This window comes from Daucus carota, chromosome 3 (genome assembly GCF_001625215.2).
Source record: "Daucus carota subsp. sativus chromosome 3, DH1 v3.0, whole genome shotgun sequence".
In the NCBI taxonomy this organism is placed as follows: Eukaryota; Viridiplantae; Streptophyta; class Magnoliopsida; order Apiales; family Apiaceae; genus Daucus; species Daucus carota.
Window position 1 is genome coordinate 42,211,969 of NC_030383.2, and position 27,842 is coordinate 42,239,810.

Genomic DNA, 27,842 nt, shown 5'->3' on the forward strand with positions numbered 1-27,842 from the left:
TGCGGTCATAAAGGGACTAATTACGATGATTTTAGTTCTTTACAGTTCGAATTTACGAATGATAAAACACTTGTTATATGTATGTATGTATGTATGTATGTATGTATGTATGTGTGTATGTATGTATGTATGTATGTATGTATGTATGTATGTATGTATGTATGTATGTATATAGGGTTAGGATCAAATAATATTTTTTTTAAGTTTTAAACTTACAAACTATTTTTTTGAATTCTTTTTATTCTCCCAACTTGTTAATTAATCCTTAGTTATAAGATATAACGATGCTGAAAATTATAAATAAAATTAACATCACAATTTTTAAAAATAACACATAAATAGATTGTGCATTCAACACATTTGTAACTGGTTTCAACATCGAGTGTAGAACACTAATTATATATTAATGGGTTGAATATATTAAAGAGATGTTTAAACTATATCTCTGAGGTTTGGTTAGGATCTAGAAAAATAAATATTTGCTATATAATATGTTTAATTTAATTCTTACATTGAAAAATTAGTTTATATTCTTCTCGAACACAATTTTAACCGATGTTCACCAAAATATGTTAAAAAATGTTGAACTCAAATTATGTATGTGTTGAACCACTACTACAGAAATGTCTTTATGCATCGCACTTTTAGCGTCAATTATATAGAGAGCCGTGGCCTATACATACTTTAGGTGTCGGTTGCTAGCTTAACTGCCACTTAATGTCATTTGTGTTGGACCTTTTGCGTCGGTCATGAAATAACTGACGCCTAAAACTGACCTTTTAGCGTCGGTGTTTAATCAGCCGACGCCTAAAACAGACCTTTAGTGTCGGTTAAAAACAACCGCCGCGTAAAACTTACCCTATCGCGCCGGTCTTTACTTAACCGACGCTTAAAATAGGCCATGTAGCGTCGATCTTGACTTAACCGGCACTTAAGATGATCCTACAGCGTCGGTCATAAACATCCGACGCCTAAACATCCGACATTTATATGTTTTCTAAATGAAATAGTGAGTATTTTCAACAAGGATACCTTATATAACTTATAATTAACACATACAGAAAATAAAATAAAATTTTAAATAAAAATTTGTAAATTTGTACCAAAACCCTATATATATTAATATTATCGTGTTCAAATTATATAGATTTTATTCAAACGTACGAACTCGGGGTGATTAAGAAAATTAATACTTTTGATTATTATTTTTTTGACAAATATGTCTTATAGCCTTACAAATGAACATATGTTCTACTAAATTCTTGGAGAGAGTTATGTTGTGTTTGGTTGAGGATAATGGAATGGAATGGAATGGAATGAGTAAAAAATACTTGAAACTAATAGAGATAGAAAGAAAGTTTTGAAAAAATCTGAAGGAGTGCAAAATTGCTATGATGAGATTTGAGAAGAAATTGAGGATGTGAGAGCATTCCATCTCAAATGGAAGGGGTGATATCTAGCATATGATGTAGGAAATGGAATGGAGAAAGGAATGAAATTTCTTAAAAATCATCCATAAGATAGTTCATTTTTCATTTTATTCCTTCCGGAATCATTCACCCCAACCAAACACAACATTAGGGTCGATCTCAAGACGGGAGACGACAAAGAATAAGCTCTTAATCACTTGAGTTACGTGGACATTCAAGTGTTTGGATTTGAGGAAAGGCAGATTCCACCAAATAAATGAGAACACACGTGTTAATAAGTAATGTCCTAAAACAATTCTACCGTCTAATGACTTTATGATACAATAGTATTATTGGGTGATGTTCTAACTAATTAAAAAAGAATTAGGCACAAAAAAGAATTAGGCACGTGTTAATCATAGTATTCTAAAAAAAGATTTGTTGAGGATGAGATGAAAGAATCTGAGAGAAGTGGAACGTGGACATGTACATGAACAGAGCCACCTGCTTTTTCCCATCACTTATTCACTTGTAGCTTTTCGCATCACCTTCTTCCATACCATAACCATCAACCCCGCATCAGTATATTATTACTTCCCTCTTCCCATTCCCACCCTATATATAAAGCCCCCAGCAATGACAACTTCTACTCATCTTTTCATCAACTGCTTGCTGGTGGGAGGTCTTCTGAGGAGCACAAGTTTGTGCGGGAATTTGCTGAACCTCGCCAAATAGCTTGCTTCATCATCTCGCGTAAGTTCCGCTTTGTATTAATCTATGATTTTACTCGAGAACATAGATATAGATATTGTTCCTGCAATGCTTACCTGTGGCCGGGGTGTAATTCTGTGCTACTATATATAGCTGCGGTATAAGAGAATATAATGATCATGTCAGTAAAAAAACATTTCTCATTTCCCTGACATAATTTTCTTAAATGATGGACTAATAGGAAATTACATGATATATTTTGTAACTTAGTTGTAATTAATATTCTAATCTAGCTAGGATATTATCTTCTAATAAGATATAATTGACCAAAATTTATACAACTAATATGTTATACATGCACTATGATCTATAGTATGAACTTATAGATTTAATGGAGAAAGAAAATTATTATTAATCTTTTCTATAAATATAGTGGCCGTTTAGGCAAATTTAGCTTCTTGTTTAAAGTAAATAAGTGGATTAGAATTTAAAAGTCATCAATAAATAAGCTAATAAAAATATTTGGGAAAGAAGTACAAGTTCGAAAAAAAAAGTTTCACTTCTACCTATTTACATAAACAAGTCAAAGAAAATCATAGGCCTAAAGCAGCTGGTGCTTCTTTTAAACAAACGGACGTATAATGTTCTAACTTTCTTATTTTGCATCAAATTTTCTCAAACTATTAAATTTTATATTTGTAAATTTTAAAAATTTGCATATCACCTTGTACACATGTTTGTAGATTTGAAAGCTTTGTATATACATTAACTTGTGCACGAATAATCAGATTTGAAAGCTTTGTATATATATTAACTTGTGCACGAATAATTGATATGAATATATAATAAGTCGAAGTCCTAATGTGAGTCGTGAATGTCAAAATATACCTTAAAATCAGCCAGCAAGTTGCTGTCGAAAGCATCAACCTAAACTTTACCACCGAACCAAAAACATCTAGTAATTCAACTGGTGCAAGTGGGATAAATTCTCTACGTACGTATTCGTCATTAAATTATTTTAGGTGTTGATGCAAAGTCAAAAGAAAATCAGATTCCGTTTAATAGTTTAAGACAAACAATGACCGCACTACATAATTTCTTCTAATTATATAATTATTGAGGTAATAATTACTACTCAAATAATTTATAAGTTAGCCAAATTTATCTATAATATATTTGAATTTAAGGTGAAAATAATCTCAATTTCAAATACTCAGTTCATATAGTACATAATATTTGAATTTTAATATATATATATATATATATATTTATATAATATTATTGTTTACATGAAAATCTAAAATGTTATTATTTGCGGGTACAAAGTGTGTTGGACTTTAATAATACATTACTTTTTTGTCATAACTTTACTACATTTTTCAAATATTAAAATACCTGAATAAATTCTGCCCCTTGCCATCCCCACACACTTCATTCTCTAAATACTTGTTACATATACTTGTTACAGTACATATTCGTGTCATAATTTATTTCCATCATAAAAATTAAGTGATAAATTTTAATTTAAGTGCAACTAATAAAAATATAATATAAGTTTGTTAAATAATATGATTTTTAATAATCTGATCGACTGAATTTCTAATTTGTTTTGATTTTAATTAATATTGTCACGTTCAATATTTTTAGTTTATATTTAAAAGTCTAAATAGATTATTTCTTACTAAATTATTTAAGTTTTATGGCTAGGTTAATCATTTACTTTATAAATGTACTAATTTAACATCCCAACAATAATTCTTATATTATTATTCAAATTTAATTATGTATAGTTTTATTTGTTAATAATATAAGTAATATTATGTCTTCGACTAACAAAATATTATATTATTTAGGTATTTGTTCGTAACAATTACATTGAATTTTATAATAAAAAAATAGATAAAAATATAATTTGATGTGATCCAAAATTCATTAATTTTGACATGAAACATTTGATTAAAATTGACTTCGAGGCTTTTAAAATTTCATTTTCATGACAAATAGCGTTAATACAGGAGAGATCTCGGAACTTTAAAATATAAAATTAAAAATCCTTATCTACATGTAATATCATATATATTGATGATGATCCTCAAAATTTGTTGGAGAATATATCGGGACCCATTAAGATCACAATTCATAACATATATATTCTCCTAACAGCGCAGACTCTCTTTCTCTCCATGATTTAGTTGATTTTTTTTTTTGACTTTTTTCGTATATCTCATCTTCAAGTGTTTTAATTATGTAATAAAAATTAATATTTTTATACCAAAAAGTTATTATAAATATATCCATTTCTGATTTTGAAACCAATTTGTTAATACTATAATAACTTTACTCATTAGAGTAGAACATATATATTATAAATATATAGATAGATTGCTGGCAAGGAACTTCAAACAAAAGAATACTTGCCTGCTTCCTTTGCGGAGTATATAGCAGGTTTTGTGCAGTCTCTGTTATACGAAGACAACCCTGACACTAGGCTCTAATTCGAGTCGTGCAAGATAAGGTTACGCCAGTCTAATTCGAGTGAAGTTTAATTGAGTCGAGTCAAGCCGTCATGTTTGGCTAATCGAGTTTAAAGCTCTGCTCAAACTTGACTTGTTTAAGTTTCGAGTCGAGTCGAACTGGCCCGGTTAGTTAAACGAGTCAGTTTAATCGAGTCGAGTCGAGCCGGCTCGTTTAGCTAAACGAGTTGGTTTTAACGAGTCAGGAAGTTAGTTTATATAATTTTACACTTAATCGAGTCTAAACATCTATTCAAGCTCGGCTCGTTTAATTTCACGAGTCAAGTCGAGCCGACTCGTTTAATTAAAAAAATCAAAACTTTTGTTCGAATTCGGCTCGTTTATCAAGTCGAACCAAACCGAGCCCAGTTAAACGAGTTCTGTGAATACTAGTTTTTGTTTGCAACTTTACTTCTTTCTCAAATAATTTAATCATTTATAATTCTTAATTTTTTTTTAGTTTTACTTCAATTTTACATTAGACAAGAAAACTTTTTTTCAAACTCACTCAAACGGTCTATTTTCGGTCTGGGGTCGGAGCTTATAATGACTGATATATTATAAAAATCTAAAAATTTTGTAGATACCAGATATATATATTGTATAGGCTGACGACAAAAGCATAAAAATAATTGAATAAAAAAGAGAAACGCGGGGCAACCTACGGGACAAGAGGTTACATCAAGAAATGAAAAGGGAAAGTCCTAAAAGCTAAAGAAACAAAAGAGGTAAGAACCCTGCAGCAGTGGCCACCCCAGTCATCTTTTATGTAAAAAGAAGTTAATATTTATTCATGTAGTGGAATGCAAAGTAACCAACACCAATAATGAAAGGAAAAGAGCATATGCTAAAATACAACAAACAAGTTTATTATACCATAAAGTCGGATGCTAACTCTACATTTGCCTGTATATGATAAGTATGTTTATGATTACACATGGACGATTTTAATTTTCTGGAATTAGGATTCTAATTCTGATAAATTTGATTTGATTCGAGCTCGAAAATATATGCTCAGAGGCTAGATTTTGAGTTCAAATTCAAATTAGTACTATATACTCAATGAAAAAAATTCTAAACCTGACTCAAAATAAAGGGATGATAATATTTAGAGTTTATAAAAATTATTTTTATATTTCACGTAGACATCTATTATTATATTATTAATTATTAATATTTGGTGTTGAATTCATTACATTTATCTAAAATAAAATCAAACCTCTATGTACAAACAAATCTCAATTAAATATCTACCATGTTCATAGTTATAAAAATCGGAGTTAATTCCTGACAAAAAAAAACAGAGTTAATTGGTTAACCGACTTATCAAGAGATTTGTAGTAAATTCTGTGTTAATTAACAAATTGATAAAATATTTTGTGAAAATTTATTGATAATTTTTGAATAAATCGAAAATTTTTAGTACACGGTTCATATTTTTAAGTGATAGTAACTTTTGATTATTCATTTTCTCATTTACATTCACATGCTAATTAATTATCACTAATATTTATATATAACTTTATATTAAACATTTTGAGTAATGTATTTTATACAAATGAATTCGCACATGCTCCAAAACCTCCGAGAGATGTCCATGGACTAAGTTTGACGAATATTTCTTACATATATTCCATTTTAAATAATATTTATATATACCTAATACATATTTTTCAAAAAAAAAAACCCTGAAAAAATGGTTTTATATATGAATGCTGATTTAGCTGCAAACTGTAATGATTACAATGCATGATAAATTAGACGAAAATTAGTTTGTAACCTCGGACCTCAGCTCCTATAAATTGATCATTTCTTCTGTGGTGACCTGCAGACATATCTCTCACTCTCTTCTTTTAACCTACCTTGCACAGATCATTACAAGGAATGATGATGATGAGTAGCTGCTTTTCGAAAAAGAAGGCCGAGCCAGATGAGAGTGGCAAAGTGAAGAGGAAGTATAACATGGGCATCATCTTCAGATATGTGGAATGGAGTGATCTCTGGCTCATGTTTTTGGGTACTATTGGAGCCATTGGAGATGGAATGTCCACAAACTGTTTGTTAGTGTATGTTAGTCATCTTTTTAATACTTTGGGCTATGGTAAGAATCCAGAAAAAAATGCCAACTTCATGGAGGAGATTCAAAAGGTTTGCTTTTATTTTAGTTTCTTACCCTTTTTTCATATCATTTTTCTACTTGGTTTATTTTATTCTCTTTATAACTCTCATCATGAATTTCTTCTTGTGCCTGCTTTTTTCGATTCGCAGTGTAGTTTATACTTTGTGTACTTGGGGCTGGCAGTCATGGTTGCTGCTTTTTTAGGTATATATTTTTCAATAACAATCTTCTGCTAATTTCTTATGTTTACTAGCTATGATTTTGCTTCACTTTCTATGGAGGGAATAAGCAGATAATAGTTGAATATTGTCTACTAGAACAAACAAGGAAACCCTAGTGAGCCTTAACCCTATTTGAATAACTGATCAATAGAGCCCTAGCTGGCTACCTAAGCATAATTTGCAATTTTAATTAGTTGGCCGGCCATAAAATCATGAAGATAGAAAAGGTTCCATATCCTATGCCAAGAATACTAATCATTACTAATTGGCCAAAAAAAGAAAAAAGAATCTCATGAGGAAAATGGATATTATGATTAAATACATGCATGAATAATTAACTGCTGAAATGAAACCAACACTTGGGGCTATGACATTTGCAGAGGGCTATTGCTGGAGTAAAACCAGCGAACGACAAGTGTTAAAGATTCGTTACAAGTATTTGGAAGCTGTTCTGCGGCAAGAAGTTGGTTTCTTTGATTCACAAGAAGCAACAACATCAGAAATTGTTAATAGCATTTCCAAAGATGCTTTTCTCTTGCAAGAAGTTCTTAGTGAGAAGGTATATATATCCTTCTTTAGACCCCTCATAATAATTTGGTTTTCTTAACAAAGAAAAAAACTAAAACTTTAACCTAGCTTTATCATATGTACTGAACAGGTGCCAAAGTTTTTGATGAACACTTCAGTTTTCATATCTGGACTTGCATTTTCAATTTATTTCTCATGGAGATTGGCTTTAGTAGCCTTTCCGACACTGCTTCTCTTAATAATTCCGGGGCTAATATATGGGAAGTACCTCATCTACTTATCAAAAAAATCCTTTGAGGAATACAGCAAAGCAAATACGGTTCTAGAGCAAGCCTTTCTCTCCATCAAAACCATATTTTCATTCACTGCTGAAAGAAGCATCGTCGACAAGTATTCTGCAATTTTAGATCAAACAATGAAATTAGGAATCATGCAAGGAATTGCAAAAGGCCTTGCTGTTGGAAGTACTGGCCTTTCCTTTGCGATATGGGGTTTAATAGCTTGGTATGGGGGTCATTTGGTTATGTACAAAGGTGAAAGTGGAGGAAGGATTTATGCAGCCGGCATTTCTTTCATTTTAGCTGGCTTGTATGTAGATTTGTCTATCAAAATTTCCTTCAGTATAATCAAGTAATCAATATTTTGTAGTCAATTGACTTGAATGCTTCTTCAATGCATGCAGATCACTGGGAGTGGCAATACCTGAGCTAAAGTACTTCACGGAAGCATCAGTTGCAGCATCCCGGATATTTCAAAGGATCGACAGGATTCCTGAAATTGACAGTGAAGAAAAAGATGGACTAGTGTTGGAGAAAATACGAGGGGAGGTTGAATTTAAGCACATAACATTCACTTACCCTTCGAGGCCTACCTGCATTGTTCTTAAAGATTTCAGCCTCAAGATTGCAGCAGGAGAAACGGTGGCTCTTGTTGGCGCTAGTGGAAGTGGGAAATCCACTGCAATTTCTTTGCTGCAAAGATTTTATGATCCAGATGGTGGCGTTGTTAGTGTAGATGGCGTAGACATAAAGAAATTGCAGATGAAATGGTTGAGAGGGAAAATGGGACTAGTTAGTCAAGATCATGCACTTTTCGGGACATCAATAAAGGAGAATATCTTGTTTGGGAAACATGATGCTACTATGGATGATGTACTAGTTGCAGCAACAGCTGCTAATGCTCATAGTTTCATTAGCCGACTTCCACAAGGGTATGATACAAAGGTGAGTTCTGTTATCATTTGTACATGAAGTTAAAAGTCAACATTAAGAAACCTGCTATATAGAGTCTGTTTGCCCGGGCTTTAAGTCATCTCTGGCTTTAAGCTGAAAAATGTCATAAATTACTCATAAATCACTTTTATTTTTATTATTATATTTTAAATAACTCATAAGTCATTAATAAGTCAAAATTACCTAAACAGACATTTTAAACTCTCAGTTTATCAAATAAGTCACGTTAAGTCATAAGTCATAAGCTCAGCCAAACGGGCTCATAGCCTGCAAACATCTGCAAATGCCTTTATATGATTGCATATGGAGTTGTAATGTGTAAAATCTACTGAATAGGTTGGTGAGAGAGGGGCACTTTTATCAGGTGGCCAGAAGCAACGGATTGCAATTGCACGAGCCATTATCAAGAACCCTGTCATGCTTTTACTTGATGAAGCAACAAGTGCACTTGATTCTGAATCAGAAAAACTTGTTCAAACTGCCCTTGATCAAGCCTCCATGGGAAGGACAACTTTGGTACAGATACCTCAATCCTCTAGTCTCTGTTTGATCATTTATTCATTTCTGATCTTGACAATGTAACAATATATACATTCTGGTGTCTTACACTAATCATATATATGATCAGGTCATTGCCCACAAACTGTCAACAGTTAGAAATGCAGATGTTATTGCGGTCATGAGTGCTGGTTGCATCACTGAACAAGGTACACACCATGATCTTATAAACAAACATAATGGACATTATGCAAAGCTGGCAAAACTTCAAAGACAGTTGACTATTGATGAGCAAGAACAAGTGGATCAATCGGCTAGATCTTCCACTGCAATAAGCAGTGCCAGCAGGCTAAGTCCAGGTCTCTTTTCCTCGCCTCTTCAAACTATTGATGATAAGCCATGCCCAAAATTCAATAATCCTCCACAATCAATCTACCGTCTTCTTTCTTTGAATTCTCCTGAATGGAAAGAGGGCCTTATTGGAAGCTTGTCAGCAGCCGTGTTTGGAGCAGTACAACCTGTGTATGCCTTGACAGTTGGAGGCATGATTTCAGCTTTCTTTTTAACAAATCATCAGGAAATGAATGCGCGAATCAGAACATACTCTATAATATTTTGTTCACTCTCTCTGATTTCCATAATTGTGAATCTTTTGCAACATTACAATTTTGCTTATATGGGTGAGAAGCTAACCAAAAGAATCAGAATAAGGATGCTCAAGAAAATTTTCACCTTCGAAGCAGCTTGGTTTGATGAAGAACAGAACTCAAGTGGAGCCCTGTGTTCAAGATTGAACAATGAAGCTGCCTTGGTCAAGTCTCTTATAGCAGATAGAGTGTCACTTTTAGTGCAAACAATTTCAGCTGTGATGATTGCAATGGTAATGGGACTGATTGTAGCTTGGAAGCTAGCTCTTGTCATGATTGCAGTCCAGCCCCTTTCTATTCTTTGTTTTTATGCACGAAAAGTTGTGCTCTCTACAATGTCAGCAAATGTTGTCAAAGCACAAAATCAAAGCACTCAGATAGCTGCAGAGGCAGTGTACAACCACAGAATTGTGACTTCATTTGGGAGCATTGGAAAAGTCCTTCAAATATTTGATGAAGCTCAGGATGAACCCAGGAAGGAGGCCCGAAAGAAATCCTGGTTAGCTGGGATAGGGTTAGGATCAGCTCAAGGCCTAACATTTATGTGCTGGGCTTTGGACTTTTGGTATGGTGGAACATTGGTGAATGCTGGGGAGATATCTGCAGGAGCTGTTTTCAAGACTTTCTTTATTTTGGTCAGTACTGGAAAAGTTATAGCAGATGCTGGGAGCATGACTTCAGATATTGCTAAGAGCTCAACAGCTCTGACATCTCTGTTTTCGGTGCTTGATAGGCAATCACTCATTTCCAGGACTCACAATGTAAGTACTTCTCCCCTTTTTCTTATACAAGGAGTTCCTAACAAATTGTTTTGTAATCTGAAACTTGTTTTGTATGGTTAATTGATTATCCAATTTGCTCTTAGGTTGAAGATGGAACAAATGGAATCAAGTCTGACAACATGACTGGTAAGATAGAGATGAAAAGGGTTGACTTTGCGTATCCTAGCCAGCCTGATAACCTGGTTTTGCGCGAGTTCTGCTTGGAAGTGAAAGCAGGAACAAGTGTTGGGCTTGTAGGGAAGAGTGGGTGTGGAAAGTCCACAGTGATCGCGCTGATTCAGAGGTTTTATGATGCTGAAAGAGGAACAATCAAAGTGGATGGAGTGGACATAAGAATGCTTGATATTGAATGGTACCGAGGGAAAATGGCATTAGTTAGCCAAGAGCCAGTAATCTATTCAGGAACCATCCGCGACAACATAGTCTTTGGGAAGCTTGATGCATCAGAAAATGAGGTGGTGGAGGCTGCTAGGGCTGCAAATGCTCATGAATTTATTGCGTAAGTTCTCTTTTTACCATTTCATCTAAATGCAGATAAACAATCATGTACTGAAACTACATGATAAATTACAGGTGTTTGAAAGATGGATATGAAACTGAATGTGGCGAGAGGGGAGTGCAATTATCAGGAGGGCAAAAACAGAGAATAGCCATAGCTAGAGCCATAATCCGAAACCCAACAATTCTACTAATGGATGAGGCCACAAGTGCATTGGATGTTCAATCAGAACAAGTTGTGCAAGAAGCACTGGACAGAGTGATGGTTGGAAGAACCACCATTGTCGTGGCACATCGACTAAACACCATTAGAAATCTGGACAGCATCGCCTTTGTTTCGGATGGGAAGGTTTTGGAGCGAGGGAGCTATTCTCAGTTAAGAAACAAGCGAGGCGCTTTCTTTAACCTTGCCAACCTCCACAATCTCTAGACAGATTCAATCTGGCTACTAGAACCCCTGGCAAGTGTGTAAATTTATGCGGGCCAGTTCAATGGCTCGAGTAGTTCAGTACTGTAAGTTGCAGAATGGAGGCTAACTTGGCTACCATCAGCAATACAAGGGATGAGCTATTATAAAACTTTGTATATGAGACTGTAATAACATGCATGTCGGCAGTGTGGTATATGAAATGATTAATGAACCCGGTTAACGAGAATCAGAACCTCAATCTCATGCTGTCATGCATAAGTGTTTTAATTAGTTATTTTGTGATATGAAAGAGAACTCAGTCTTTTTAAGTTAAATCATACATTCCTATTCCTTGAATTTTGATATCATTTCCATTCTCATTAACCCTCATTAACCCTCTTCCCATATCCTTGGTTGCCATTCTCATTCCCATTATGAACCTTAATCCAAAGTCCCTAAATATTTGCAGGAATGATTCATCAAAAACAAATAATCCAAGTTGATACCAAAATGATCAGCCTCAACTCTAACCATTGATTAATATTATAATAAATATTTAATATTCAAATAAATTTTATATATTTGATATAATCTGGAACATATCACATTTGTAATTTTTTAAAACATATAAAAAAAATATGAAAATACAAAACCAGAGAAAAAAAAAAAGGTGACCTCAGTATGGAGATTATCATCAGATAGGACCCCTGCTAAAAAGAGTCCTCACCTTGTGATTTGTATATTTATATATTAAATCCACACCACGAAATGAATAACACAAGAAATTACAAATAAGCATTTACTTCTTTCTTGACAGCAATTAATTTGACCTTACAAAAGAGTTGTTAAATTATGTTATCAATACACATTAAATTCCATTGCTTTTACACACACATATTAAAGTTACTTGACCAAAATATTAGTACTTTTATTTTAAATTTTTGTTTGATATAAATTTTATAAAAATAACCCTATTCAAATATAATTTTTTAAAACACTGAAAAAATTAAAAGAAAAACAGTTACATGGGACAGTACTATTTTCACTACACTTCCGCATAATACAATTACATTACACATGTGTTTTGGTTACACAGAAATACACGTTAATCCATTACATAAATGATAAAACACACAAGCTCACATACCAAGTTAACTATGGTAGTTGGATCCTAAAACTGAGGCTGCAGCACCTCCTAGTTCCCAGTTAGATCATAATATTTCCCCAAGAACAGACGGCAAACTATAAAACATGGAGGACTTTTCTGCTGATTTTGCTACATGAAAGTTGCACAGAGCATGACCTGCAATTCTCCAAGCAAAATTGCATTTGGTGACATCTCCTTTGCTCCTAGCATAGTCATAACAAGCATGATAGAGGGCAACCGCATCTACATAGATATCGTCCCATTTTCTTGGACTTTGTTCAAAGTCAGCAGCGCCATAAAGAATCTGCAAGAGAGAGAGAGAGTTATCCAAAGTTGTTTTGTCAAGTAACACACTAGACTACATTTCCGATTAAGCAGAAACGCTCACCTTCTTGTACTTGCTGAAAACATCATCAGCAGGTTTCATCTCTGACTGATTCGTGGAAGACAATGCAGAAGACATGTCAGTCCTGTAATTGTCATATATTTCCTTCCAGAACTTCAACTTGGCATCAGGGATCGGAACAAGCTCAAATAGGGGAAGTTTTTTAATCTCTGCATGTGAGAGAAAACATAACACAACAATCAGATAAATACTTTGCTAACGCATCCCGCTGCTCTAATACCATTCATCAAACTTTTAAAGGCACATGACAGTAAATATTAACAAGGACAATAATTATGCCTGTTGGAATTCTATAGAAGAAACATCCAATTATATAAAGAGTAAAATCATGTAAACACGGATTGGCCACAGCAAGGCTTTGTTCTTGTAAACTAAAAAAAATCATTAATATATGATTTTTTAGGATAATCAATATCTATTACTCCCTCCGTCCCATTTTAACTGCTTTTGACTTTTTTACACGTATTTTAAGATGTTAAAAAAATCACATCTAAACATAATTATTCTTTATAAAATTTATATCAAATAAAAGTTTAGAATCTAAACTTTTATTTGATATAAGAATTGAATTATTTTATTGAGTGTAGATATTGTTTTTTTACACCTCAATATACGTGTTAAAAAGTCAAACATCACTTAAAATGGGACAGAGGGAGTACTTATTATTAAAAACGAACTGAGAAATTTTTTTTAGTTGTACTATCATTAAATTAATGAGATCACTTAATTAAACTTGATAATATTCTGTATTTAATTTAATGGCATGTATTCATTAACTAATAATTTGCTTGTGCTGTGCCTAGATTTTTCCAGATAAATTGATCCCAGAGAAATATTACAACTTCTCAATTTCTTGCGCAAACAAGTTGTAATATTTCACCGGGGTCAAATAATATATACTAAAACTTAAATTTGCATAATTTGTCAAATGAGAAACCAAAAATAAGTTGGGTGTGTATATGATGGAGGTTACTTTACACCTTTGGCATGTATGAATGTGTATACCGGCTTTATTATATATTTAATCATTTTCATGTAAGTCTGTCTTTAAATCAAATACTTGGTCAGATTGTATGATGCAATTAAAAGAAACACTCACCAGATGCCAACACTCTTTTAGGAACATAAGTGTCCACTGCATCACATATCTTTCCAAGAACAGAGGTAGAGTCATACGCTTTACCCTTTTCCATATAATGTGGGTAAGAGTCCGCTCTATATTCCTTCGGAATCGTAACCTATTTTAGCAAAGAAAGCACAGGCACGTAAGTTGCTCATACAGAAAAGAATACTTAAAGTCTTCCACATGTTGGACTCACAGAAACATGCTTAAGAACAATTGTAAACAAACTGTCATATTCAGCAAATTAAAACACGTTGACAAAATATAGCAGCAACAGTGACCTCTTTTCCAGTCTTAGGGGCATCTAAAGCATCATAGTAAATGTCGATCAGCTTGAGTATTGTTTTCTTCAACTTATTCTTTTCAACAGAATTATCATCTAGTGTCAGAAATTTGTCCATAAAAGCCATCCAGCTATCAGCTGCCACCCCCATGCTAATGCTGAAGAGCACCTCGCAATAGACATGCACATACGGATGATACATTTTTACAGCTTAAACAATTATATTTATGTATTGGTGCACAAACATGGCAGACGATATCATCTTTTGTATTACATTAACAGGGACAGGACTACTGCTCGTCCAGGAAACTAGCATAATATAATACCACAAGCCAGCCTAAAGTAGATTAAACAGTATAAGGTCCAGAAGAGAAAGTATCAAGTTACATCAATAGAGTGATTGAGCTGGGAGGCTGCATCAAACAAACACAAATAGATAAATTAATTATTGCCTTCCATTTTCAGTTGATACCCGTGACTTTAGAAAAATTACTTATATCCTCATTCATACAAGACGAGAATTATGGTTTGCTATCTTACAAAATTTACCTGATATACACTTTACATGAGATGTGGAAAAATACTTCAGAAATGGCGTTTAGCTGTTCAGCAGAATTTATCACTTAATTGTATATTTGTATCAGCTATCTGTTCTTTGCTTTTACATACCTACAGAATAGAGTAAATAAGAGGATAATATATAACTCTATGCCCCTACGGTAAACTGTGAGATGGACCAAACAAACTTATATAATGAGTGTTGGATACTTGGATCACTGAAAAGAAACTGGAATCATTAATATGCATACTGGAAATAATAAGTGCTCAATTTTAACTACTGTGAAAGACCAACAATATGTGTATACAAAGTGTTTGATCACAGAATTATTTCCAATCATCAATAAGCAAACAGCAATAATTAGTGCTCAATTTGAACATATGTAACTAGGTGTGAAGTTACAGTACACAAACAGTTTAAACATGTCAATTTAATTTAATCCTAAAGCCAGCTGCAGCTGACAATCATACGGAACACATTTGCAGCGCTGCATAAATCCAATGGTTCACAAAACGATACCACATGTTACAAGTTTATTAGCTATAATTGCTTACTTTTGATTCTTTGTGTCCAAGAATAGTTTGAAAAGTTTATGCTCCAATTCATCATTAGGGATGTCGCTAGGCTTTACTTGGAATTTATTTGGTGATGGATGCATTCGCGTCCATGGTGTACTCTTCTTAAAATAATGCAACAGCTGCAAAAACACATCACGGGTTACATGAACTTCGATCCATAAAATTGATAAAATGACTTCTGTGCTATCTATGAGGACAATATCTAAGTAGACAACGACAAGAAAGTGACTTAATTATACCTGATATTGATCATCTGATCCACATTAGAAAATTGTCACAGCTATGAAAGAGGGAAATAAAATCTCATGCACCATTTGTGCAGAATACAGTATCAGGTTTCCTTACATATTAATGTTATAATATTATTAAATAGATTAAAGTACAAAGAAGCAGAGTCCTTTTCCGTTCAGGAAGTGGAACCTCAAGAAATAATTCAAAGAGGTCTGTGATTCATTAAATGAATCTAGATGACACCTAAAACATTGAATTATTAAGTATGTCATAAGAGCAGAAACTAGAGTATTCTTTCTTGTGATCTGAAGATTCTGAACAGGTCTAATTGATGCAATATATGTTTTGGTATTCTCTTTTTGTTACCTCTACACCGAGTAAAGTAAAAAATGCACTTGACTGTTAAAACCTCACTCCCAAAACAGCACACAAAGGAAAAGCCTAATTATGTATGTCAGTATATGGGATAGCTGAACTATTGAAAAAAATAATTTAAGCCAACCTGATTGTTTCTAGAGACCCAGTACATATCTCCATCAAAGTCTCCATTAGCAATCTCACTCGCAACTGACCTTTCACCTTTGGTAGAGAAAAATATACCATATTTAGCATTCCCAACAACATCTTCCAGTTCCTTCAAGTACACAGCATTTAAAACATGTATATCCCCAAAATGCAGTCCTGGAAACCGATAAACCAACACTTTTCCCGAAACTTGACCATTGTCGCTGAGGATCATAAGAGAAAAATATTAAAACACAGAACTATGTATGTAGTTTTTAAACATCATAAACAATCGAACAAGTGAACAACATAGACTTGCATCAAGAACATAGACTGAAGGTAAGTTCATGGAGTACATAGATAAAACTGCGGCTACTTAAATTTTGTAGAAACCGCAAAAAGAGTATACATACAGGATAACGCAAACTTCATCACTGTTTAATAGCCCGGTAGGGTCAGCTGTCCCCATCAAGAAGAAGCTTTCACTGATTGGTAACCTTCCTTGTCGAAGCCCCTTCCTTTCTGAATACGCCAAATGAGATAAACGATGCTGAACACAAGGTTCATCCAAAGGAACTCCGGATAAGATCATTCTTGCCGTGGTAAAATCATCATCTATAGTACCATGGTTCACTGAAGCTGCAACAGAACAGTTTAAAGTCTTTAACTGAAAAACAAAAGAACAAGCCTTGGGAAAGCTACTCTTGAGGTGATGCTGATAAACGTAAAGAGTTGATTTTAGAAGTTAAAAGAAGTGTATGGGAGAAATCAAATATAGCATTAGTTTATAACAGAAGCAGATTATGCAACAATATGCACAATGCATTTCCACATTCTTGTTTGCTGATTCAACAATGTCCTGTTAAATGGTAGTGGGCAAAGGCCACAGTTATAATGTGAGAGAGGAATTCATTATTATATAGAAAGTGTTACAAAAATGATACATTAGTAACAATATCAAGACCACATAGGTACCTCTCACTGCAGAACGCTTATCAGAAAATAACCTTTGAGAATCTTCCAGTGCATCTGCCAATATATTCATGAAGAACTGCTCCGGGACTCCACCCAAGTACAACAAGGCAATCAGATACTTAGACAACCTTGATTTCCCAGGTTTGCGACTGGAGAATGAGATGCAATAAGTATAAGACATCACGATAATGAATTACAGCATATTGACAAGCAATTGACTAATGATTATTATTAATTATGTTGGATACAAAATTTAAATTGATTGGCATTTCATAATCAAATGGTACATAGTTATTAATCGAATAACAGTAATAATTGATCAACTGCTTTAATCTATCCTTGACTTTTTAACCACTGCCATCCAACAGCAAATAAAATAAACTATGACTAATCTTTACATAAGCAGGGATACAGATCGGGGGTGCAGGTGCGTAGTGTGGGGATACACGGGTTCTAAAAATATGATAATATGGGGATCCTGGTAGCTGTGGGGGTGAATTTGGCATATATAAATATAATATAAATATATATTTGATGGTATTATGACAAAACCTGTTATCAAAACCAAAAAAATTAGGGGAATTGAATTATATGCATAAATTAATAATCTAAAAACTAGAATGTAAGCTAAAATTTCTATATTTGCAGAAGTAAATAGAAAGATCACTATTTCTCTATCTCCTAATGAACATCAATCCCTTGCCTTTGCAGAAGTGGTTTGTTGACACTCTTTCATTTATTTTAAACAATGTGCAACTTAGAAAAGACTTGATCGCTATAAGAGAAATTAACTGAACACTCATGGTCTTAAGAAAATCAAATGGTGCTACCGTAAAATCAACATAACACATCCGGGTCAAGGCCCAACTATGAAAGTGTTCACAAGGAAAAGGCTAAAAGGCAAGAGAGACATTTCAACAATAGGGGCAATGGTGTCCAAGGAGAAAGAAAAAAATTAGGGTAAAGGAAGGAAGGAGGTGGCTGAAAGGGTTATCGAAGATATTACTGTGTTAATTTATTATAAATCTGGGAGAGAGAGCCTCTTGAAAGCTCTGCAAGCTTGTTTTTCTTGTAATTCGTACTGAAAACCTATAGTCTGGGATCGTATTCTCGTATTATCAGTTTGATTAAAGGCGTAGAAGTTGTTTAATTACTAGTATTCCATTACAATCCGCAGCACCATTATTTAACCTCGTTACTAAAGTTTATTGATTGGATACCGTGGCCATTGAGAAAAGGGTCCACATAAGCCGTCCCCCTCAAGCAAAAACTGGACATGTTTCTAGGCAGCATGTTACTTTTCGGAATGGCATAGTTAATAGTAGAATCCATTGGCACACCAGATTTGGTAATTTTGGCCCTTTACCGTTTATCTGATTTAGATGACATTACAGAAAATTATAGTTTCACAAAGAGCATGTTCATGTAAGTATAGTAGAACTGACAGCTCTGTGTTAAAAGTTTTCACACTTATCTACAAATAAAATTTATATCATCCATGAAAAGGTCAGTACATAACACTCATTTTCGAACTGAAATTTTAAATTGGAAGCCCCATGCATTTCACTTTATATTTATTATAATGTATATTCACATAGTGCATGAAATTTTGACAGCTTAAAATACATGAAGGCAGAAAGATGGGAAGCACTATATTATAAAATTTCCACTTGAACTTTTATGTTTATATTATTAACCTATGTTTAGTTATATCAAAGAACTCAATCCAATGATCAAAGAAATTTTAAACACTGTAGTCCTATTTTAATATATTTAATACAACACGTGAAGGTGAAAAAGGATGTTGGATATACTCTGTATCCCCTTGCACCAGTAGAGTAGAAACTCGCAATAGCTCATTTATATAATATTCTAAAACAAGTCACCACCATTAAAAGCACCTCGGAAAAGGATATTGTTTGCATGTCTTAATTTCTTTTGTATTTGGCTTATTGATTATGTTGGGCTTTTACTTTGCCCCACTGTAGACTGATATATGGATGTAGATCACATTGCCCAAATGGGAAATGTTTGTGCTTCAATTTGAATAGTGTTTACATCATTCACACACACACAGGTCATAACAATATTTATGTTTAACTAAACAAAGAAGTTGATTATAAAGAAGACAATCAACTCAAGGGGAGGGATCACAAAGAAACATATACTGCATCCTATCACTCTCTTATTAATATCAAATGAGTGTAAATCTTCAGATGTATCCCTAAACATTAAAATCGGGAGTGTAGCGGGGTGCGGGGCAATGGAATACATGGTTATTTAACATTTATGCAGCATGGAAATACATATACTAATGTAACTGAAAATGCCATCAATCAGTGATTTTATTGAGAGAGTTATTTGATATGTACCTTATGTTAACCACTTCCAAGGAGTTTATGGATGGTGCACCTTCAAAGTTAGGATCAGCCTCAACTTTAACCATGGATGGTCTAATCTGAATTGTTCCAAGCGGAAGCTAAATAATTATAAAAAAAAAAAACTGTCAATGAGCACATCCCTTGAAGCAAGAAATAATAAATCCGGACAAACTAGCACCAACTCGAACTTATATCGAGAAGACATATCAAGTCAATTTGAAAATTACAAAGTGGTATAACTATTACAGTGGGAATAGAACTGGAAGCTTGACCTATACCTCGTTACATATAAAGATATAAGCACAATAGAAAGGTGAGTTGAAGGAGATTAAATAATTGCACTTTTGTGACAAAAGATTTGGCATAATCCTCAAGGCAGACAAGATCACACTTACATAGGATTTGGTACATTGTTCATTCTCAATCAATGTCTAAGGACAGATGAAAAATCAAGAAGCTTGTTTTTAAACAGCAATTGATACATAATCCAATACGTCAATCAGTTGCATGAAATGCTTTATAGGCACTAGAGAAACTCTGTTGCATGTGATTAGTAATATTTTGACTATTTCCATAAACACTCAGACTGTTCTGTGCATAAAGTAGTCCATGATTATATTTAAAGGGATTAAGCATTAATAAAATGAGTACAAAATCTGAAGAGACCGAGATTATAGTCACTCATACAAACATAGCTTTGGAGAACAAATTACCCAAGACCTTGCAATATTATTGCTTAGGTAATTTGCTTTTGCCTGCCAATATTAATAATATCGATGTTAAATAACCAAGACTGTGTCAAACTCCACAAGTCTGAGCAATGTATGACAAACTACACTTTCATATCAAACATAAATGAGATACTACACCTTTCTATTGACAAGGAGGGTTCCCTTGACTGCCAAGCCATTATGGAATAGACGGCATTGCATCAGCAGAGGCTAGGGAAAAAGTGAAACAACAGATGAAACAGTATTAGAATCATCAATAAGAACATACACCAGTTACTAATCAATGCTAGAGAACATATATCAGTTACTACAGAATAGTGAAATGTATTTACCGGTTCCCTAACATGAGCATCTGTCAGTTTCCCTTCTAATGATGCATCTTCCATCTAGACATAACCAAAAAACATGGTATCATTTCAATTATAGAGGAACCACCAAATGCGAAAACTAGCACAAACTAGAAATATAAAACAAAAGGTCTAAACAAGTAAAAGGGAAACCAAAAAACTAACTAGTACAGCACAGGTAAAAGCATACAACATAACTTTCCTCGCGTATCTAGTGAGACTTATCTATATCGATATTGTGCATCCTCTTCCTCTCTTAGCCATCACTCCTCCAAATGTTCATACATTGGCTACACAATGTTTAATTAGTTATCGAGAGACTGTTCTGAAGCATATACTCCCTCCGTCCCAAAATAGTTGTCACATTTCTATTTTTGTTGGTCAAATTGACTACATTTTGACCAAAGTTTATAAGTCAACCACTCATTATTTTAAAAAACTGAAAATTACATCTTAAAGTGGATTAAAAGTTATTTCCGGTGACATATTTTTTTTATTTTGTCAATTGATAAAATATTAATAAATTTCAGTCAAACTTTAGTCAATTTGACCGGCACAAAACCAAATGTGACAACTATTTTGGGACGGAGGGAGTAACTAATAACATCCAGCACCTATTGATATCAATATTGACGATCATGTTACTCTCAACCATAATTTACATGTTTATAAATTATTCAGGGAACGCAAACTAGCAATAAAGAGTGGTATTGAATCCTGGAATTAATGTTCAAACTGAGTGATTAGATACGGCCAGTCGGCCACTAAATTGATATATTCAATACAAGTACAAAATGCAGGATAGAACGGTATTTATAAGTCCATATATATTATTATCCAACATAATAAAATGTACAATAAATTGTATTTTGGTCACTAAAAGAGTACTTTTGGATAAAACTACATGCACTAAGTTACCTACTCATTCTAGGTTGATCTTTGTTAGGCGGAAAAGGGAAATTTAACTGTTTCAATTCTTAAAATTGGCTTAAGCAGGGGTCATAGTTTGAGTAATTCTTTAAGTGTAAAATATAGCATAAGGAGATTTTACTGTATAAGTGTAGAACATACGTTTGATCCATGTACATTGTTGTTTAATTGGCATTTACCCTTTGAGAGTGTTCATAACTCGACAAATATCATGAAATGTAAAACAATATCAGGTATAAAATGTATGTTTGGTCACTGTACAGATCGCAAATGTATGTTTGGTCACTGTACAGATTACTTAAATTTTCTTTTCATTTTTCCCACCAAAATATTATTCTTAATCTCTGGTAAATTGTTATTTATATCCAGAGCAAATCCGTCACAAGGCCGCCATCTGACAATTGTTTTTCATTTCTTTTACAAGTTTCAATATTATGTTCAACAGTGATTCCACTTCGATCATAAGTATACCAAAATCAGTTCCCAAATTGAAATCACAGAAATTGTAATATTCATCATTATAATCATGGGTTTGTTAGCATCTGAGGTACTCATTTATTTTAACCTTAATAAAATTGTGCTAATTTGAGGAACAACTAGCCACAAACAGTATCTCAGAAATGGAATCAAAAATGGTGATACAAAGGGAATGACTAAGGTAGGAGTTAGAAACAACCAAAAAATAAGGGAAATAAATTCTTTTGGATTGAGTTGGTTTGGACAGGTCTTATAATTCATGACTTCCATATGGGATTGAGCAGATTCGACTTTTTAGTTCATATGCAATTCATACATACTATACATGGGAGCTGCACAATTTCGGCCTTGGATTATGTAGATAGTCAATAAGAGTTTCTTGTCCTGACAATTTAATATGTCAAATAAGAATCTCTTTAGATAATAAAAGTACTCATCTCCATGTTGTTGACAATAGAGAACTATCTCTTTCCAGTAAAACCCCTATAAGGTTCGTAGATATTAAGAAATAAATTCTTATCCAAGCAAAATAGTCATCCTTAACTCCTATCAAAGTTTATACATTTACCTACTATCTCTACAAGCTTAGACTTAGACATCCCACACACACATATACAAAATCAATTCAATGAACTAAACTACAAGTAATACATGGCATCAAATACAGCAAAATGAAAAATACTGTAATGCTGAAATTTACATGACTAAAGGGTGAGCATGTAAGTGAGGCCGGTAATAGGTCTCATTATTTCATCGCTAAATAATAATTACTATTAAAAGATAAAAAAATACTTGGTAAAGATAGGGCTACATTCTGACCTCGGACTCTTTAGCCTTCCTATATCTTGCACTAAGAAGTGCCCGGGGACATTTCATTGCCAAGTCTTCGGATATAAAACCAGTTCCATCAGTTTGAATCAAAAGGTCCCCATCTTCATTGCAAACTTTAATGCCGTTTTCATTCTGCAAGTCATGAGAGAGAGAGAGAGGGGGGGGGGGGGCGATGGAGGATTAGTCAAATCCCTCTTTTAAAATATTCATCCAAAGAAAAGAAAGAACAAAATGTACCCGGCACGGTATGTCCTCAATTCTTTCAATATGTACTCTATCAAGATTGACTTCAACATTTATAGTTTGTGACAAAATCAGAGAACACCTACACATCCAGCAAATTTACAAACAACACAAGTTGTAATGATTTCAGACAAAAAGGCAATAGCAGCACTAACCTAGATGCATATTTGGCCATGGTTGGTGTTGTGTGAAGATGCATGAAAAGACACCTTGCTTCATGCATTGTTTTGTTGAACAAATTAAAAGGATCTTTTGTATCACAATGAGCAATAAGTTCCGTTCGAATAAAGTAGCATTTTACATCTGATGTTGTGGGGGAATTTTTCTTGCCCTTCCTCTCTCCATCTTTAAAAACTATTTACAGCCATGACAAGATAGAATGAGCATTAGCTTGAAATACCAACAGTTTACTTGTAAGCTTGACTTGTACCTACTGACCATTTAAATTAAATAAGTTCACAAGTAAGTTAATAGCAGATGTATCAACCAACTCCAACATAACTTTAAAACATGTCACAAAAAACATTGTAAGGAGGTTGTTAAAAGAACACGTTGAAAAACTTGCATCAGAACTTACCATATGGGGTCACATATTCACAAAGAATTTTAGCAAAGTATACTTGAAAGTTAGCATCATTAGAGATATATAATCAATAATATATCTAATTATAGTTGAATAAAGATAGAATAATACATTATAGTCATGAAATGGCAGGAAACTTCAATTTCATGTCTAAGAAAAAAAAGAAAAAGACACAGAAAAAAGAAGACAGCTCAGTAAAGCGGAGATCACATCAAACCATGTAAGCAGGACACTAATTAAAATTCTGAACTGAAAGTAGAAGAGGAATGGGAGTAAGTGGTAAAAACGGTTTCTTTTTTCTTTTTTCCCCAAGCTCAAAAGTAGAAGAAAAATGTTCTGCTGCAGAATATGCAGCCCTGGACCTGAAGCAGAACAGACGGCAATTACGTATGTTAACAACACGTAGGGGTAGGAATAGGTTCAGTGAGAGGGAAAGCAGAAAGAAGATACGAAGAATTTAGAAAGGAGAGTGCTCAACTCAAGATCATGGAAGGTGCAGAAACATAAAATCATATAGATCACCTAAAATTTATTATCTATCTTAAGAAATAATTGCTCTAAGTTGAGATATATATTAATTGAGTTCCTACTGAGTTCCTATAAGATCCAAGATTTTACTAGGGGTAGTGTGAGGAAATATAGTATATAGAATTTTGATAGACTAATCAAGTTATTATTTGGGAGTCAACCAATTATTTTTATTTGTTTATTACCGAGGACCGGAGTGAGTATGATTTAGTTGTATTACTTCACCTTATACTCATCATCTATCAGTTTGTAGCTACGATGATGATATTTCCTTCTCACTTGCCGTCAACGAATATAATATGAGTTCCCATGTAACAGCTACGTTGTTACTTCACCATTAGCACTCCACAGAAAACAGAAAAAATGTAGTCCTAGAATTATAAGTGGATAAAAAAACAATTGGAATGTGTTGGTACATGTATATAACATGCTGACAGAAAGCTAAATCCCATCAAGCCTTTCAAACAAAAAATATGTTTTTACTAAAAAATACAGTAGCATTTAGTTAGTCAAAATGTATTACCAAAGAAACGGTAGCGCCTCTGACCAACAAGTATGCCCTCTTTTGCAACCCTGCCATAAAAAGCATTATGATCACCAGAAATTATGGAAGAACCACCTCTTGCCTGTTCTTCGAATTTCACAATCAATATATTTTCATCACCGAATGTCCTATGCAGAAGGGTCTTTGTTGTTTTCAGAAATGGACCCTGCATATTACAAAGAATGTCAACAAGTAAAGAGACAAAATTATTGGCTATCCCGTTGTTTATATCCTGTGCCTTCAGATAGATTAAACAGAAACAGACGACCATGCATTCACACTTCCGAAATTTAATCATCATACAATAATCATTGTACATCTATTTAATGTGAAAAGCTACTAGCTACATATTTGTGAGTCTTCTCAATAACACTTGGTGATTGGTAAATATAAGCATTTTACATCTATTAAATGTTCTCTGTGTATTGATAGATAATTTACGACTTCGAAAATAAGTCGATCATTATTAGTACGGAAAAGTGAAAACTAGTTTCGGATATAAACTACCTGAACATATAAATGGGAGGAAACTAATAATAATTGCCTAACTATCATTTAGGAAATTAAACACTAGTCTATCATCATAACATGTGTGCCATAAAAGTTTCTTTTCCATACGACCCTGACTATAAACAAAATTTCTTAAGACAATCATCAAAGGCTTATAGTACTTACCAAATGAAAACAACTACTAAAATCAACAGAAAGCTAGAAACTGCGTGTGTGATTTATTACTTAAAAGAAAAAAGGATAGGAGGAAAAAAAAGTGGAGGAGAACTCATATTTGTACTCCGGCAAGAAGTGTAATGGATTACTTACCTTGAAGCTGAAACTTCCATCTTGCCAAACATGACAATGATAGTGATGTGTTTCGCCACACTCCCAATCAAGATACTGGAAGAAAAGGGTATAGTAGTTAACAAAAAAAGAATGTGTTGGATTAAATTTCAATATATCAGTAGAGCACTAAAGCCTTTTCCATAGTTTCAAATTTACAGATGAATGGCTCGAACATAATATAGTCACATAAGAACAAATTAAGAAATTTTTCAAAGGTAATAAATTCTATATAATGGAACAATTAATTTATTAATTTATAGCATTAAGGTATCAGAACGCATACAAGTCAGCTGCACTCGGATGTAAACATCAATATAAAGAGGGTGAATACTGTCATTAATAGTAACGTACTTTAAGTGATATACTAAGCCAACGCCATGTTGCTTTTTTACACTAAAACAAGAATGAAGATATAAAATTTACCTTCCTCCTGTCTGTTGACACGGTTCCAGCAAAAGAAAAACCGTTGTACATGGTCCAAAGTTGTGATTCAAATCTTTCCATGGGGTAACTTTTCATAAGTAGAATCTTGTATGCGTCTTCTTCGGAAACAACTTCTTCTAGCTTCAGCCTGCACAAACCTTAAATTCCATTACAACACAATTCCAGATATTTGATAGATATCAAAGATCAAAGAGTCTTTGGAAGAATCAAACGAACCTTCCGATGTAATTTAAAATAAGGAAAATCTTTCGGAACTCAAGCTCAAACAAGATCTGCCATTGTTTACTAATTGCGGAAGTGCTTTCTCGGTTTATACTGACATGAGGTGAGAATCTTAATTTCTTTCTTGGATTAGCATATGAATTCCCGCAAGTTGAACAAGGGGAGGCCAACGAATGCTCTCCTACAGAGATGCCTGTCAGCTGCACATTGGTGGAGGAAGAAGCACCAATTGCTATGGGCGTAACTGCCTTGTCTGAATTGGAACAAGGTGACTGAAGGAACTGCTTCAGGATCGGAGAGTGGGAGGTGATATCATCCCAGCCTACAACAAGAGACAAAATTTAACATATTGCATTACCTCCATCGGATTACGATCACATCTTTAAACACAAACTATTACTCATTCATTTCTTTACACTTTCATTTTTAAAGTGTTCCTCTCATTTTCTTTTACATTTAAAAAATGAAACATATTTCTTAACTCCCTTCTCAACTCCAAACAGGAGAGAGAGAGAGAGAGAGAGAGGGGGGGGGGGGGAGTGAGAGAGAGAGAGAGAGACAGAGAGAGCGAAAGAGAGAGAGAGAGAGAGAGAGTAAATACAAAATTTTGAGTTGTTAAAAAAAATCCAGAAATGAACACAATAACATAGGGTAAGAGAGAAGCAGTGGAGTTATTTTAACCTGAAACAGAAGAAGGGGTTCGCTTATGAGGAGTTGATAAGGTTGATTTGGGAGACATAGCATGAGAAAGAGGCTTAGGCCTGTAGTTTTTGAGCAAGTACTTAATAAACCCACTAAAAGTTTTTTTGATCTGTGTTTGCGAGATGATGGTGAGCATGTGAAGCGACTTTTCTTCACCGATGGAAGCCAATATTTTACGAGCATCGGCGTCGGGGTGTGGCTGCTTCTGCTCCTTGCATATCTGCTCGATCATTGTTTCTACTCTCTCCGGCAGCGGAATTGGAGTTTGTGGGTCCCCCATCTTTACTTTACTTTACTTGAGGACGATGATCAAATTTTACTCCTATGTTGTTGTATTATATGTTGAGTGATGGAGTTGTGTAATAATAGTGAGAGAGCAGTTCGCGCTGATTTTAAGTCATGTCATGCTTTACTAGGACTACTATTTACTAGGAGTGGACTGCAGTATTTACTGTTTAGGATAGAGATTCTTCATTTCAAAATTCAAATCGAGTCTTCCTCTATTCAATTTGTACCAGCACCGGATCGTTTGGCGGGGTCATTTTTAATTTTTTTATAATTTTGTTAGATACTATAGATAGGGTAAACTGTATTGGGGCGTTTGGTCGGATTTAAGGCTTTTCGGTTTATAAGTTAAAAGCACTTAGGGGCCGTTTGGATGAGTTT

General features: G+C 33.9%; 2 protein-coding genes across 3 annotated transcripts; one reads left to right on the plus strand and one right to left on the minus strand.

Annotated features, from left to right (window-relative positions):
* Positions 1–1,980: 1,980 nt before the first annotated feature.
* On the plus strand, positions 1,981–11,838 carry LOC108215358 (putative ABC transporter B family member 8). Of its 2 annotated transcripts, XM_017387828.2 has the most exons (10): positions 1,981–2,162; positions 6,505–6,781; positions 6,902–6,956; positions 7,354–7,532; positions 7,632–8,089; positions 8,184–8,724; positions 9,070–9,249; positions 9,362–10,639; positions 10,744–11,159; positions 11,234–11,838. In XM_017387828.2, exons 2-10 carry the CDS (start codon positions 6,518–6,520, stop codon positions 11,586–11,588), a joined length of 3,726 nt encoding a protein of 1,241 aa, XP_017243317.1. In that variant the 5' UTR covers positions 1,981–2,162; positions 6,505–6,517; the 3' UTR covers positions 11,589–11,838. The 2 variants fall into 2 exon arrangements, with proteins under 2 accessions (XP_017243317.1, XP_063944955.1); XM_064088885.1 differs by lacking the exon at positions 1,981–2,162 and having other exon boundaries at positions 6,368–6,781.
* A 735-nt stretch (positions 11,839–12,573) lies between these two features.
* On the minus strand, positions 12,574–27,570 carry LOC108214317 (probable RNA-dependent RNA polymerase 3). The gene is made up of 19 exons (XM_017386255.2): positions 27,156–27,570; positions 26,469–26,796; positions 26,232–26,379; positions 25,788–25,862; positions 24,948–25,134; positions 23,469–23,667; positions 23,308–23,395; positions 23,059–23,202; positions 20,818–20,871; positions 20,624–20,695; positions 19,746–19,852; positions 17,374–17,522; positions 16,812–17,037; positions 16,397–16,622; positions 15,640–15,782; positions 14,525–14,684; positions 14,220–14,358; positions 13,103–13,269; positions 12,574–13,018 (listed from the first exon to the last, which is right to left on the minus strand). The coding sequence occupies exons 1-19, from the start codon at positions 27,454–27,456 to the stop codon at positions 12,779–12,781; spliced, it is 3,153 nt and encodes a 1,050-aa protein (XP_017241744.1). The 5' UTR covers positions 27,457–27,570; the 3' UTR covers positions 12,574–12,778.
* Between the last annotated feature and the right edge of the window lie 272 nt (positions 27,571–27,842).

Excerpts from the sequence above, each read along its gene's own strand:
- LOC108214317 (XM_017386255.2), bottom strand. The coding sequence starts at position 27,456 with ATGGGGGACCCACAAACTCCAATTCCGCTGCCGGAGAGAGTAGAAACA. Across the intron at positions 16,623-16,811 it reads GATGAAGTTTGCGTTATCCT|CGACAATGGTCAAGTTTCGG; the intron begins GTATGTATACTC and ends TATGATCCTCAG. Across the intron at positions 13,019-13,102 it reads TTTTCAGCAAGTACAAGAAG|ATTCTTTATGGCGCTGCTGA; the intron begins GTGAGCGTTTCT and ends TCTCTCTTGCAG.
- LOC108215358 (XM_017387828.2), top strand. The coding sequence starts at position 6,518 with ATGATGATGATGAGTAGCTGCTTTTCGAAAAAGAAGGCCGAGCCAGAT. Across the intron at positions 7,533-7,631 it reads AAGAAGTTCTTAGTGAGAAG|GTGCCAAAGTTTTTGATGAA; the intron begins GTATATATATCC and ends TGTACTGAACAG. Across the intron at positions 9,250-9,361 it reads CCATGGGAAGGACAACTTTG|GTCATTGCCCACAAACTGTC; the intron begins GTACAGATACCT and ends ATATATGATCAG.